Here is a 15,457-nt window from a genome sequence, read left to right on the forward strand (position 1 = left end):
CTTTAAGCCTCAAGATCTGGGCTGAGGGACAGACACACATGTCACAGAGAGGGACTAAAGTTAAGAAACAGTGATCTAAGGCTCAGTGGCTCTCTTCATCTTAGAAGACTGCGAGAAATCCTTGTCCTCAGTGTGTTTAAAGGCTGAGCTCTCAACAGAAGCATCAGGAACATGCCTGGGCTGGTCTGAGATCCTAGATCTCTGCCAGGAAAGTGTAGACATGAGCTGTTGGTCTGAAGGTGAGGTACTGAGAAGGGAGATGCTGTGACCACCATCCAAGCTTCTGTGTTTCTTCTTTCCTTTTTGAGACATGATTTTGCTGTATAGCCCCCGCTGGCATTGGACTCATATTTCTCCTCCGTCTTCCTTCTCGGTGCTCAGATGACAGGCATGCACTACTGTGCACATCTTCATACTGCTGATCAGCTGAGCCCCACCCACTACCCAGCCACATTTCTGTTTATTCTATATTTTAGATGGATATTTTTACGTTGTCAGAAGCACTATCCACAAAAGGGAGGCAGGCCAATGCTAGTAGACATGGATGAGCTAACTCAGTGCCCTTGGGCAGTCATTGCATCAACTCGTCCAATCACATATCTATTAACAGATGATCTATATACCCTATTACTGTCACCGCAGCACCTGAAAAGTCACCCAACGAACCTGAACTCAACACTTGACACCACAAGAAAAAAAAACCGTGGCCAGCAAATAAAATGCATCCATACATCCAGATGTAAGATGCAGTCACGAGCAGCTTTAAAATGCTCTATTTTAAGAAGAGAACTAGAAGTGGTGGCACGGCTGCAGTTATTACAGCTAACACTGAATGTGTGCATGCACCGGAGCTGGGCACAGCATCCTCTGAGGGTCATGCCACTTGTGGTAGGCAGCTTGCTATGGCAGTTACATATATACAGTCTAGATCAGACTGTCTGAGTGAGGACTCACCATTAACCAGCAGTGGGATACGTGTCATGTGACCCAGTCTCTCTGAATCTCACCTTATACCTCATGTAAAACAAGGAAAGTGTTATGACCACAAAATTGTGGGGAGGACCGAGTTACTGGATGTAAGAGTGGTGCCTAGGCAAGGCAGAAAGCATCAGTAAATGCTGCTGGTGGTGAAAACTTAATGCTCAAGAGTAGGCAAGTCACATCCTCATTTGTATTACAATAAACGTAAACTCAGGAAGTGTCCTTAGCTTGAAAAGGCTAATTTTTAGCTTAGGAGCTTTGTCTTCTTGTTCAGTACACTCTATGTGACAAAGAACAGTGACAACTCATGAATAAGAAAAGAACACACATGGTATGCACTCACTGAGAAGTGGATATTAGCACAAAAGCTTGGAATACCCAAGAAGCAATTCACAGATCATATGAAGCCCAAGAAGAAGGAAGACCAAAGTGTGGATGCTTCATTCCTTCTTAGAAGGGAGACCAAAATACTCCTGGGAGGAAATACAGGGACAAAGAGTGGAGCAGGGACTGAAGGAAAGGCCATCTAGAGACTGCCCCACCCGGGGATCCATCCCACATGCTGCCACCAAACCCAGTCATTATTGCTGAGGCCAAGAAGTACTTGCCGGAGGAGCCTGATATAGATGTCTCCTGAGAGGCTCTGCAGGGCCCTACTGATGTAGATGAGGATGGTTGCAGATAACCATTAGACTGAACAGGGAACCCCAATGGAGGAGTTAGAGCAAAGACTGAAGGAGCTGAAGGGGTTTGCAACCCCATAGGAAGAACATCGATATCAACCAACCAGACTCCACCAGAACTCCCAGGGACTAAACCACCAACTAAAGAGTACACATGGAAGGACCCATGACTCCAGCTGCATATGTGGCAGAGGATGGCATTGTCTAGCATCAGTGGGAGGAAAAGCCCTTGGCCCTGTGAAGGCTTGTTTCCCCAGTGCAGGATAATGCCAGAGTGTTGAGGTTGGAGTGGGAGCATCCTCACAGAAGCAGAGGGGTATGAGAGGGGGAAAAGGGAATAATATTTGAAATGTAAATACATAAAATATCCAAGAAAAATATTTTTATAAACGAGAAGGGATACTACAGTGTGAAATGTGTCAGTCACTGTCCTCTCTGAGAACCTCTGTCTTTGGGGCTCTTACTCTCTTTACCACCACAAAGTGAAACAGCTTTGAGTTCACATGCAGTTGAGTACTCTTCAGTTACGTTTAGGAAGCTCGGCTAAGGTTTGTGGGGAGTCTACAGGGAAATGAGGCATTTTCTTGTCTTCAGAGACTTCATAATAGTTCAAGATATTAGGGGAGTATGTGGGCATGTGTGTTAGAGAGAGAGAGGAAGAGAGAGGGAGAGGGAGACAGGGAGAGGGAGAGATCTTGTTACACGGGATCTTAGTGAAAATTTTCACTCTTCAGTGTCTACTCAGGAGAAATGAAGAGTAAGTTTATAAAACAGATTGTGCAGGAATGTTTGCAGCAGTTCTGTTCATATCATACATAGCTTCAAGTTAGAAACAATATAAATAACTGTCATGGGAAAATATGGATAAACAAACTCTGGCCCAGTGGAATACTATTCAGGGAAATAAAAAGCAAGTGCTCTTACAATATGAATCACTTCCAAAACATAACGTTGAAGGGCCTGAGAGATGGTTCAGTGGATAAAATGCTTCCCGGGCAAGCCTAAGAACCAGAGTTCAAATTTCTCATACTCAGGTAAATACCAGGAGGGCATGGTGGCTCACCTTTCACAGGGGAAGCAAGCTAGCTGAGTAGATTAGCTGAATTGATAAGCTCTGAATTACAACAAATAAGGTGGCAAATGGTTGAAGAAGATATTCGGTATCAAACTCAGTTTTTCCACGTGTACATGCATGTGCACACACATATCCTTATACAAATATACACATGATAAAAATACATGAGCTAGGAGAGTCCTGAAGCCTTCTACATGCAAAGTTTCTAATAAAGGTCACAGTAATGGGAATGGAAAAGCAAATGATCAATACGAGAGGAAGAATATAGCATTTTTTCAGACCCTAGAAGCAAAGGAGAGGAGTCAGAGAGATAAAGTTTTGAGCATATGAGGGTGAACACACAAAGTACAGAGAACCCGAGTACAGAGTCTGGTGTGCAGAGTCACATGATGTCAGCCTAAGCCAAGTGTCAAAGTATGAGGCAGTTCACTGTTTCGTATTTCTGCAACAAACTACCTAAGGGTAGATACTTTACTTTTAAAAGAGGTTTATTTAGCTCACACTTCTAAAAGTGTATATGCACAATCTAGGCAAGGGCACACCTTGCTGCATAACACCACACAGAGAACTATAAAAATAACCAGCTGCATACAGAATAAGCCAACTGTATGGAATATAGTCACTTTAATTCAACCCACTCTCACAAGAACCCCCTCACTTTGTGCGATCATCACGAATCATCTCTAAACAGGTCCCACCATTCTAAAGTCCTACCACTTCTCATTAGCGGTACTGTACACTGGATCCAACTTCTAGCATATGAACCTTTGAAGGACACACTCAAACCACATCTAGTCTCTAGTTTGTGACTTCTACATGTCCAAGAAGTTACTGATGGTGTGGGATAAGCTGTCACACAAGAGTTAAAGACAGGATTCAGGGTTGAGAAGCTTCTCTTTAAGCTTCAAATGGCAGAAATTTCTGTAGAAATAAACAAAGCTAACTCTTGAGCAGCAGTGTCCATTTAAGGACAGAGAAAGAAAAGAAGACGCTGACTGACATTGCCAGAACTGTCACCAAGAGAAAAGAGGGGAACCAGGAGATAACAGAGAGGGGGGGTGGCCATTGTGACAAGAATCTGAAGGCAAGGGATATGAAGCCTTAGAGAGACTATAGAACTCAGGATGCAGTGACCCCACAGTCATTGAACTATGAAGGGATTTACTCCCTGAGGCTCAGATTACTTTAACTCTGTCCAAGGTGCTGAGGAGTAAGGGGCTCCCCATGTGGGTGATAGAGAAAGAATTGGGCATATTTCATAGCAACAGTCATGATGGGAAGAGTAAATGGGACTTCATGACTTTACTTTATATTGCAGGGGGAGCCTGTGTGTGCTTATCAGGACTCAAGAGCAAAGGAGGTGCTTGAGGGTGCAGTATTTGAGAGCAGAAGATGGGCTAGGAAGGACTTACTGTGGCCTGAGTGTGGCTTTTACCACACATAAGGAGTGCTGGGATGGGTCCCCACCAAAACCCACACACTCGAGGGTAAGCATGTGGTTTGCCGAGATAGAGATGTAAGAGTGTGGGATGTGAGAGATGTGTGGAACAAAGTTCTTAAGTGCACTACCTCATTTTACAGAGACAAGATGCAGTTCAGAGATGGTTACAGACTTGTAACCTGTCAGGGTAGAAGTCAGTTCTCCATATGACTTGGACCTGGATGCGAGCTACCAAGAGCCAACTCGAGGCAGAGCAGAGAGGTGGTTCACTGGCTTCCCCTGAAGGAGGTGAAATAGCTCTCCTCTCTTTGCTTTTTGGTTTTCTCCTCCCCACAATATTTAGTCAGCATAACTCCCTTAGAACATCAACTTCACAATTTAAACCTGAGCTGGGATTACAGGCATGTGATGGCATTCCCCGTCCATCACTCATGTTCTATACAAGTGACAAGCACTGATACAAGCTGTACAATAAGAACAGTTGACTGAGGGCCTAGGCCAGTGTCACACAGTCTGTTTGAACACTGTCATTAGTTCAGTGAACTTCCAACTCCATTACCCTAAAGTCACTTTCCAAGTTTTAAACGGATTTTCAGACTAAAAAAATGATGGTGCCACACTGCCTTCTGAAATTCGATCAAATATGTCAGCATGAGACAAGTGTTCTCATTTGTATATAACAAATCAGTCAGGCCATGGAGACAGTGAGCCCTCCATTAGAAGTGCATTTTACGTAGGTAGTAAAGACCATAAAATTGCAACTCAAGTGCACTCTGAACACAGGTCCTCCCTAATCACACCATCAGAATAGCTTCTCAAACTCTGTTCCTTAATACTTTCCCTGTTTTTGTCCCTCCCCTCCCCCATCTTATATGGGGCTAAAGACTTGTTAAGATTCTAACACTGCACACGAAACACTCAATAGATGTTTGCTAAAGAAATAAAGGAACAATGGCAGCCTCTGGTCCTTAAAGTTTCTATCCTTCAGATGGGCTTCGCCTCACCCATCTTCCTCACTAATGGCTAACTGGTTAGCTAGAAAGCCTCCCCTCTCTCAATGAACACTTCTCATTGCTTGAACCTGATATTGGCTTCCAGCAGTAGGGATGATGTTGGCAGAGACTTACTGGTGGCTCAGCTCTCTGATCTCACACGGTTTGAAGCACCATTCTTTGGCCAGCTTTTCTTGCTGAGATGATTCTTCTAGAAACACTATCTTTAAGAGGAAGAAAGGAAAAAAAAGGTCAGATGTTAATAAATCATAGCCATTTGTTGACACAAAACACACTAATGGTTTCGAAGCAGAGTGATGCTGAGTTAATTTTAAAAGATATTTGGTGCCAAATGAGATTAATTTCGGAGGGAAAAATATGTCAATAGTTTGTGTTTGGTCATCCTTAGAACTAAAGTGCATCCAACTTCTCTTCTGCAAAAATGTAGACCTGAGATTTCAAATGTGTTCTTCCAAAGACTCACACTGACAAGGACAAGGGGCATCATTTATCCTTCATTAAAGTGATTACGGGAACTACTGTGTGGAAAAACACCCAACTTGAACCTAATAAGAGTCTGCTGTAGGCTGTTAGGGGAAACACTGCCTCATGTTTGTGTGGAGACTAAATATGATATAATTCTGGTGATGAAATTAGCCTGTGCCCAATACATGGGAAATGGTCAAGTCTGTTTATGTCTATTTTGCACACTGTGACTCATTTCTCTATCAAGTAGATTGTTCATCAAGAAAAGATAGGAAGTCATGAGGTTAAAATGCAGAAAATATCCTGTTTGGTGTCTTTGTTTGCTTTGTTTTGCTGTGTTGGGCAAGATCTACCACCGAGCCAGATCCTAAAGCCCTTCCTGTTTCAGTTTTAGATGCAAAATTATGAGAAAAAAGGTGTTTCATTAAAAATTAAAACTTGAAAAACCTCTAGAAAATTAAAATTGTCTATCTAGTAGAGTGAGAATTAAGGCAATATACCTCAGGACAAAATAATTTGTATAACTGAAAAGAAAAAAGTATTTCTTTGTTCATTGAGACATGCCTTTTAAAAAATTGTGATATTGATTAGAAATAATTCCTAAATTAAAATAATTAGATAATTATAAAGATACACTTGAAACGATAAAGATTTAAAAAGGAAGATTGAACACTCATCAAAGTCTATCACATAATTATTTTAAAAGTCATAAAATTAAAATTAATCAATATTTTTCAAAAATGATCTAATATAAAGTTCATAAATAGGTAGTATGATAAAACTAACAGATGTGAAATATATTAGGAATAAATAGTTTTGAGCAAAATAAAGATGAAAACAATTGGAAACTGGCAGTTTTGCTACCCCTGTGAGAAGTTCAGAGTTAACAGTGGTTTTCTACAATAAATAGAATCTCACAGAATCAAACCCTTATGTGGTGATATCTTATATAATACATAACCTCCTGTGCCTGGCACTCTGTGAGACTTCTCTAGGCCTTTGTTGTCAACAGAACCAGCTGACTGGCAGATGAACTAATTGTTTATCACCCAATAGAGGATTAAAATTAACTTTAACTATTAATATACTATTTTAACCAAATAATTTAAACGTTCAAGGAATGAGTCAATAATGCTACAATAATTTTTTCTATCTCCATTCTTTTGATTTATATAACAATGTTATCATTATTGATATCTATAAAAATGGAAATTAAGAAAAATTTTGCTGCCTTTGTTTCCAACCAGAAATAATCAATGACCCATTATGCAATTGTAGGGAGTATCTTTTTACTTGTATGTAACAAATTGCTTTTCAATATAGACAACAGACATTTTAAAACTTCATCATGTTCCTGGGAAATTTCAATTTATGCCCATGAATGTTATAGTAAGAGCTATTCAATAAGACTTCCAAGAAGAAAATATCATGCATTAGATTAAAACTGTGTACGGGATTAGACCAGAATTTAAAACTCAGTAGGAAAAGGGGAACTGTATAGCATTTCAAACCATAAAAAGAAGAAAATAAGATATGGGGAGAGACAGGAAAGAGGGGCAGAGAATCAGGAGAATGAATAGAAATCTGCAGCTTCTGGGGATTGGGGGGTGAGGGAATCTCTAGGAAGTCCCAGAGACCTGGGATGAAGGAGGCTCTCAGGAGTCAATATGGGAGACCTTAGGTGAGGTACATAACAATGGGAATGTGGAACCTAAAGGGCTTACCACCTATAGCCAGGCAGAATCCCCATGGAAGGATAAGAACACCAACCTACCCCCAAAACTTTTGACCCAAATTTGTCCTGTCTAAAAGAAATTCAGAGACAAAGATGGGGTAGAGACTGAAAGAATGGACAACCAATAACCTGTCCAACTTGAGACCAAGGGCAAGAACCAATCTCTGACCAATCTCTGACCAATCCTCTGTTATGCTTACAGACAGGAGCCTCGCACAACTTGTCCCCTGAGAGGCTCTATCCAGCAACTGACTGAAACAGATATAGACACCCACAGCCAAACACTGTATGGAAGTCAAAGACTCTTATGAAAGAGTTGGAGGGCGGAAAACTCTGAAGGAGATAGGCACTCCACAGGAAGACCAACAGTCAGCTAACATGGACCTCTGGGAGCTTCGAGAGACTGAGCCACCAAGCAAAGAGCATACACGAGCTGGACCAAGGCCCCGAGGACAGGCAGGCAGCTCAATCTCCATGTGTGTTCCCCAAATAACTGGAGCTGGGGCTCTCCCTAGAGCTGTTGCCTGACTGGAATCTGTTTCCCAACAGGGTTGCTTCATTTGGCCTCAGTGGGAGAAGACACTAACTCCCCAGAGACTTGATGTTGCACCAGAGTGAAGGACTACCTAGGGGGAGGGGCCCACTCTCTCAGAGGAGAGGAGGAGGAGGAAAGGGGGAGGAACTCTTGGTGGGGGACTGAGAGGAAGGAGCAGTGTTTGGGATGTAAACAAACAAATAAGAGGGAGAAAAGAGAAAGTCTACATGTTGGTCTCACTTACATCACCCTGGCAGGGTTGCTATGTTGATCAGGCTGGCTTTGAACTCTTAGATCTGCCTGCCTCCACCTTCCAAGTGCTAAGATTAAAGGCACATGTTACTACATCACCCCTGCTCCCATCCAGGAAATTTTAAAGATTGTGGTTTAATTTGAAGGAGTGACTACTTCTAAAATGCTAGAAATAATGTACTCTACATATCTACATCCAACAAGTCATACATACCTCCAATGTTTAAAAGTTTAAAGTCTTATACTGCTTATAAAAATTCTTTTTAGGAAGATACGAGGTTTTCTTTTAAGAGCGAGGAGTATTTCTCCCGGGAACTCACAGTGTAGACATTCACAATGCTGGTTTTATAGTTACCCTCTTTACAAAACTCTCACTCCATCTATCCTCAAAGTCCATACCACACATAATCAAAGACTATTATCTCAAAGTCAGAAAGGACTAGCTAGATACAACAAAACAGAAGAATGATTAAAATAATGGAGACATATCTGCTGAGTGGAAAATTATCCTTTATATAATGTTGAGGTTTGGTCTGTTGCTTTGTATTGTGATGCTAACTGCAGGCCCTAAGGCCTAGTTCCCCCAGAGATGAGACAGTCCACGTGTAGACCCAAATGATATGTGACCTTGTCCCCAAGTTATTTTAGATGCTGACAGCCTGGGCAGAATTGAGATAGGCGGGGCTTGGTGTTTCTGGCTTTGGGGTTGCAGGAGACTATGAGGAGGAGAGAAGAAGGAGAAGGAAGAGAGGAGAAGCCAGCAAGGAATAAGAATCTTAAAATAATGGCCATGTGCTTGGTGAATTGGTGTAAGAGCAGCCCAGATAAAACATAGCAAATTATATAATGGGATTTTTAGCTGGGAAATAAACATCATAGCATAGAGCATAGATATCTGCCCAGTTCTAAGGCTGATTACAGTGCTGATTAAGGCTTATTATACATATAAAAGTTGTGTGTTTTTTTACCTGGGAATTAAATGGCCAAAGACAGGATAGAAACACAGGATTGAGATTAAATATTTTCAATAACAATATAATGTTAAGGCATCTTTTTAAAATCTAGATTACTAGATTATAATGATGCTTTTGATGATAATATGGTATGGGTGTAGATATGGGCACACATGTGAACATGTAGGTTGAAGTCTGGTGTCTACACACAGAGCCTATGCCTGGGGAGGAAAAATGCACCCAGATAGGTAAAGAGTAAGATATACGTGGAGGGGAGGGCGCATGGTGGAGCCCTCCTCCACTGCATCAGAGGGAGGGACAGTGGTGCAGGCAGGAAAGGTCTCAGGGAAAGGTCAGAATTGGGCAGTAAGAGGAAGGAACTGATACTTGATGAATATCAAGTGGAGGAAAAGGGTTGGAAGGGGCAGCCACAGGAACAGAGGCAAGAAAGCGACAAACAATAAGAGGCACAGTAGCCAAAGGCATGCTGCCCACGCTATCAGAGCAGTGGGTGGGGAGAGCATCGATTCCCCATCCACCCCACCTTCTTCTTGCTCTTGTTCGCCTTTTTGTCCATCCAATACCGTCCGTGGACCTCTGCTTGAACAGCATTATCGAAGGAGTTGGGAGCAATCAATTCATGGTGGGTAAGACGCATATGGTGTTACTATGACACATCGTAATGGAAAGTGAAAAATGGATGGACCGAAGGACGAATGCAATGGTCTCCGGGAGAGATACTGTTTAAGCATGGATTTTCATGATGGGGTGAGCAACCTGAATCCTCTGAGGAAAGGTCAACATGGGGTGTGTCCAGAATGCTCAGAAACACCAAACATACTAGTGGAGACCCAGCTCAGCACTAGGAAAACACGTGGAAGGAATCCAGACCAAAGGTAAGCACACACTGTAAGTCATGGTCAGCCTTCAGGGTTATTTTTAGGAAATCTCTAAAAATCTGCAGGAAAATATGATTGATGCATTCTTCCTGGTTCAGTGGCTTCCTTACCTCTGGACTCTCAGGGCTCAGGATGCCCTTGCTTGCTTGTTCATTCAAGTGCCTGGCATGGTCTCAGTCTAGGCAAGGTGTCAACCACATACACGGATCATTAAAAACAAGGTTTCCGGGAACCATAGCAAGTTCCAACCAGCAGGGGCTTTCTCAGCCAAACTCTTAGTTATCCAGATGAGGAAATCAAGTCCCTTCTGTTAAGCAAACAAGTCCAAGTGCCTCTCGTGTGAAATGAGGGCTATTTAGGAGTAACGATAATTTCAGAAAGACTTAAGCCAAAAGTAGATGAATAATGACTATCAGCTTATGATACAGGTCCCTGTAAGGCTTCAAACACCAGATGGAAATTTTTTGGGCAAAAGGCTTGTTGCCATGATGTAGAGTAAACTTCTAGACAATTATGAAATAGTCGATCTATGCAACAAAAGAAGGTAGCATGTGTCTATACTCCTCACAAAAATCTACTCAAGTCCCTTTGAGTCACTTGTGGGAGATAAGAACAGATGAAAGATATTTTACTTCAAAAACTGCTGAAGTCCTTGTCAAAGACAAACATTGGTATATTTGTGTAATTCCTATCTAACTGATTAATGGAAAGTTGAGATTGGTTTGAAAAACAAAAGTCAGTCTATTAAGGCAACATGAAGTGAAAATTACCACAAAGGCACCAAAGAATATCATGAAGGGCTTAGGTTTTCTGATCTAATATTCTCTTTGTAAATATGAGAGCACACCGGGCTGGGTGTCATTCTGGGTTCAGAGCAAACAGGGCTGTTTGCTAAATCATCTGCCTAGAGGTTATTCCAGACAGCTGACGGTGTGTCTGGTCATATAAACTAGAGGTGATTTAAGAAACAAACTTCTCCAGAAGTTTGTATACTACATTTTTAAGTACAGGGGGACACAATCATACATTCTTTAGTAGACCAATAAATAAGCTGCAATACTAAAACATGAAGGAAATTCATTGAAAAGATAAGGATTTGAAATCCATTATGAAACCAAATGCTAAACCCTGGATCTGAAATTTGGTTACACAACAGGATATTAAATTATAAAAGTACCCTCCCATAACATTTATTTTATAAAGAAAATAGTAGCTTCCCAGTGAAGAAACACGGCTAAGACCACGGACATTGCTAACACCATCATTACCAATAAGAGCACACACCTCCATGTTCTGGCAAGACTCTCTAGGAACGTCACATTGATTCTGACATTCCTTCTCACATGTATCAGCTGAAGTTCATCATGAGGAAACATGCGCACCAAACTGAGGGTCAGTGTAAGAGTTCTGAATTCTTGAAAAGTGTCTGGCACACAAAATATGAAGAAAGACAAAGACTTGCCCCCAGGTGAAAGGCAAGTAAAGAAGTGTGACCCACAAATGGGACTTGGGATTTTCAGAGCCGATTCTGCCCCAGAGGGAGGAAGGGACATTTAAAGGCATTACTGAGACCATAAAGAAGGCCGGAAGGAGTTCTCATTGTCTAGTAGAATTACACATCAATTTCCTAATCTGCATGGTTATGATTATTACATAAGGCTTCATCCCCAATGTTTAGAAAGGGTGCAATGAAGGATTTAAATGGGAATGGTATCTTAGTTTCTTGTTTGCTGTGATAAAAATACTCTGACAAAACCAACCTGAGAGAAGTCACTTGACTTAGAGCATAAACCAAACTTACAGTTTGTCTTATTTTGTTGTGACAAGACAGTGACCAAAACCAACTTGGGGAAGAAAGGGTTTATTTGCCTTACATCTGATCATGGTCTGTCACTGATGAAAGCCAAGGCAGGAGCATAAGCAGAACATTGCTGATGTGAGTAATGATACACGGAGATGAGAGCCTAACATAACTGACAGGCTCTGCCCAGCAGCAGACTGAAACAGAGGCAGATACCCACAGCCAATATGAAATGGAGGTCAGAAGCATTTATGGGAAAGATGGGGGAAGGATTGAAGGCCCTGAAGTAGATGGGAACCCCACAGGAGGACCAAAAGAGTCAATAATCCTCCACCCCTGGGAGCTCTGAGTCTATGCCACCAACTAATGGACATGGCAGTCTTCATGGCTGCCTTGTCTGGCCTCAGTGGGAAAAGATGTGCTTAATCAGGCTGAGACTTAAGATGCCAGAACTAGGAGAAACAGAGGTGGCCACGCCCCACCTTCTCAGAGGAGAAGGGGAGGGGGAATAAGGGAAAGGAACTCTGTGAGGGAGAGTCTGGGAGGGGGAACAGTGGGATGTTAACTAATAAAACAACAACAACAACAACAATAACAACTGCAGCTGAGATTATAGCAGAATGCTGCTTGTTGGCTTGCTGGCTTTGCTCAGCCTGCTTTCCTGTAAGACGCAGGACTACCTGCTCAGGGGCAGGACTTCCTACATAGAGCTGGACCCTCCCATATCAGTCATCAATCAAGAAAAAAATCCCCACAGACTAGCCTATGGGCTAATCTGCTGAAAACACTTTCTCAGTTGAGGTTTCCCTTTTCACAGATGATTCTATGTTGTGTCAAGCTGATAAAAAAAAATTACTGGCACATAGACAGTCTGCCACAGTGGGAAGTCATAGTGGTAGGAGCCTGAGGGAGCTGGTTACATTTTATCTATGATCAGAAACAGAGAACAAAGAATATAAACAGGCTTCTTTGTACTCAATCACTTTCTGCAGGATACCACTGTTCAGCATCCCCTGACTAGGGAATGGGACCACCCACACTGAGTGGGTCTTCCCATCTCAATTAATGTAATCAAAACAGTTCCCCACAGATGGACACACAGGCCAACTTAGTCTAGACAAGTTGAGATTTTCTCATTGAGATTTTCGTTCCAAGAGACTCTAGATGGTATCAATTAGATACTTTAAACATCACAACTCTACCCCCTGTCAACTTTGCACACAACTTCACACTTTAAGCCATAACCTTCTACCCACTGTTCCAGAAGTCTTGTGCTTGTCTCATAGTGTATAACACAGTACACTTTTAGTCCCCATGGTCTTAAAACTTCCAATTTTAAAAACCTGAAGTCTGTTAACTCTGAGCTCCTATGGAAACCAAACCATGTTTTAGACTTCCAACATATAATGGCACAGAATAAACCTTTCCATCTCTAAAAAGAAAGAGTTGGAACATAACAAAGGGCGATCAAATCAATACAACATCCACAGCTCTGTACCTGACATCTAAGGTTTGTAATGGAGTCAACTGGCCTCCACAAACTCGGGCAGCCTTACTCCTTAAGCCCCACCATCTGAGGAATAAGAAGTTCCTCAGGCTAGCTCTACTCAGCCTGCCATTCTTCTTGGCATATATCCCATAGTCCTGGCATCCCCAGTATCCTGGGGTCGTCACTGCAACTGAGACTTCTTCTTCACAGCTTTACTCAACAGCCTTTTGGGATCTCTCCATGGGACTCCAAATCCTGTCACACATAGCCTGGCCTCAGCTGCTCTCTAGGTCCCCTCAATCCTGTATCTTTTATCTTTAAAAGCAGAACTACATGACTGATATTTACTGCCAAGTTCTGTTACCAGCTCAAGGTATATCCAGGCCCCCAAGGACCACAGCTATATCAATTTCTGTATGATAACTCCTGGGAAACAGTGCTAGACAGCTGCTTTTAAGACATAACATACCACTTTAACTTGAGGGGTTTTTATATTTTATTTTATTTTGAGTGTGTGTGTGTGTGTGTGTGTGTGTGTGTGTGTGTGGTTTTGCCTTTGTGTACATCTGCACACCATGTGCATGCCTGATACCATAGAGACTAGAAAAGAACATCAGATCCCCTAGAACTGGAATTAGAAAAAAATGTGAGCCATGTAGGTGCTAAGTATCAAACCCAGGTCCTCTGGAAGAGCAATCAGTGCTCTTAACTGCTAGTTATCTCTCCAGCCCAAGCTTCCTTCCTTAAAATAAAAGTGTCTCTTCACAAGAGGGAACCTCCTTCAAAGGACAGGGTTTTGCCCTCAGGATGCTTTTCCATTCTACCAGTGTTGTGAGAGTGGTTTCTCTACAATTTGTCTCTCTGTCAGTTACAGCCACCAGTCTAAATACCTTTCCATCTTAAAATTTCCCCTGTCAACAAAATCAGTCCATTATCTTTAAACTAAGCACTCAGGTGTTCAAGACCTGGACAAACTGAAGCCAGGTTTTTAGCCAAAACAGGATACAAATAGCTCCTCTCCCAGTTCCTGATACAGTCCTTGACCCCTCTGAAACTTCATGGTCTTGGCCTCTTTATTGCCCAAAATTTTCTCAGCATCTCGTAGAAGGACCCATTATGCTCTGTTTCCAGTAGTCGATTGCTTTTCTAGTTCTGAACTCTTCCACATTTTCCCCACAGAACTGTCCCAAAAGTCTGAAAGCCAAATCAATTTATATACAACAATGGTCCCACTTCTTAGTGCCCATTTTTAGTTCAATGCCCTTTCCTATAGCTGTGATAAAATATCCCAAAAAATCTTAAAAAAAATATGGGATATTTGGGGCTCACAATTCCAGGGTCTATTATTGTGGGAAGTTAAGAAGACAGTAACTTGAAGCGGCTCTACATTACATATGTGGTTAAGAACAAAGACCACGGAATTAATGAAAGCATGCTAGTACTAGCTTGCTCTCTCTACTCTTACACAGTTCAAGATCTCCTGCCCAGGGAAGGGAGCCACTAACAGTGAGCAGGTCTTCCCACCTCAATTAATACAACCAAAACAATCCAGATATTTCCACAGGACCATCTGAGCTAGACAATTCCTCACTGCGACAGTTTTCTCTGGTGAGTCTAGATTTTTGTCAAGTAGACAGTTGAAAGAAATAATCACAAATGGGATGTCTACTTACTCTTAGCTCAGAAAGTCATAACTTGTGTATATGCAGGGGTTCTCGATCTGTGGGTCATAACCCCCACAGGGGTTACATATCAGACATTTGGCATATCAGACACTATATTACACTTCACAACAGTAGCAGAATTATAGTTATGAAGTAGCAGAGGAATAATGTTATGGCTGTAGAGCACCCCAACATGAGGAACTTTGTTAAAGACTCATAGCATTAGGAAGGCTGAGAAGCATGGGTCTAGAGATGCTGGGGGAAAATAGAAAATAGTTGGCAAAATGTTAACCCTAGGGAAACGTATGACAGTTATTTGTATTCTTCTTACAACTTTTTACAAATCCAAAGTAGTTTAAGAACTTTTTTATTTACAACTAAACGGTATGTTATGTAGAAACATAAATCTATAAAGTAGGTGAATAAAGATAATTAAGAACATTACAGAAAAAAAATGTAGGATCTGAGCGG

At 41.8% G+C, this 15,457-nt stretch overlaps 1 protein-coding gene and 1 long non-coding RNA gene across 4 annotated transcripts in view; one reads left to right on the top strand and one right to left on the bottom strand.

Moving 5' to 3' along the window:
* The window catches only part of LOC120100000 (uncharacterized), an 83,283-nt gene that overhangs the window by 47,920 nt on the left and 19,906 nt on the right, over positions 1-15,457 (top strand). For both annotated transcript variants that reach the window (XR_015653069.1, XR_015653071.1), the window contains exon 2: positions 7,596-10,029. This is a non-coding gene — a long non-coding RNA (uncharacterized LOC120100000). The remainder of the gene's footprint in view (positions 1-7,595; positions 10,030-15,457) is intronic.
* The window catches only part of Gda (guanine deaminase), a 79,368-nt gene that overhangs the window by 36,276 nt on the left and 27,635 nt on the right, over positions 1-15,457 (bottom strand). The window contains exon 2 of one of the 2 annotated variants that reach the window (XM_087594299.1): positions 5,308-5,392. In XM_087594299.1, coding sequence (XP_087450425.1) covers positions 5,308-5,392 — 85 coding nt within the window. 2 annotated transcript variants of the gene reach the window in all.

This window comes from Rattus norvegicus, chromosome 1 (genome assembly GCF_021556685.1).
Source record: "Rattus norvegicus strain SHRSP/BbbUtx chromosome 1, alternate assembly SHRSP_T2T, whole genome shotgun sequence".
Lineage (NCBI taxonomy): Eukaryota > Metazoa > Chordata > Mammalia > Rodentia > Muridae > Rattus > Rattus norvegicus.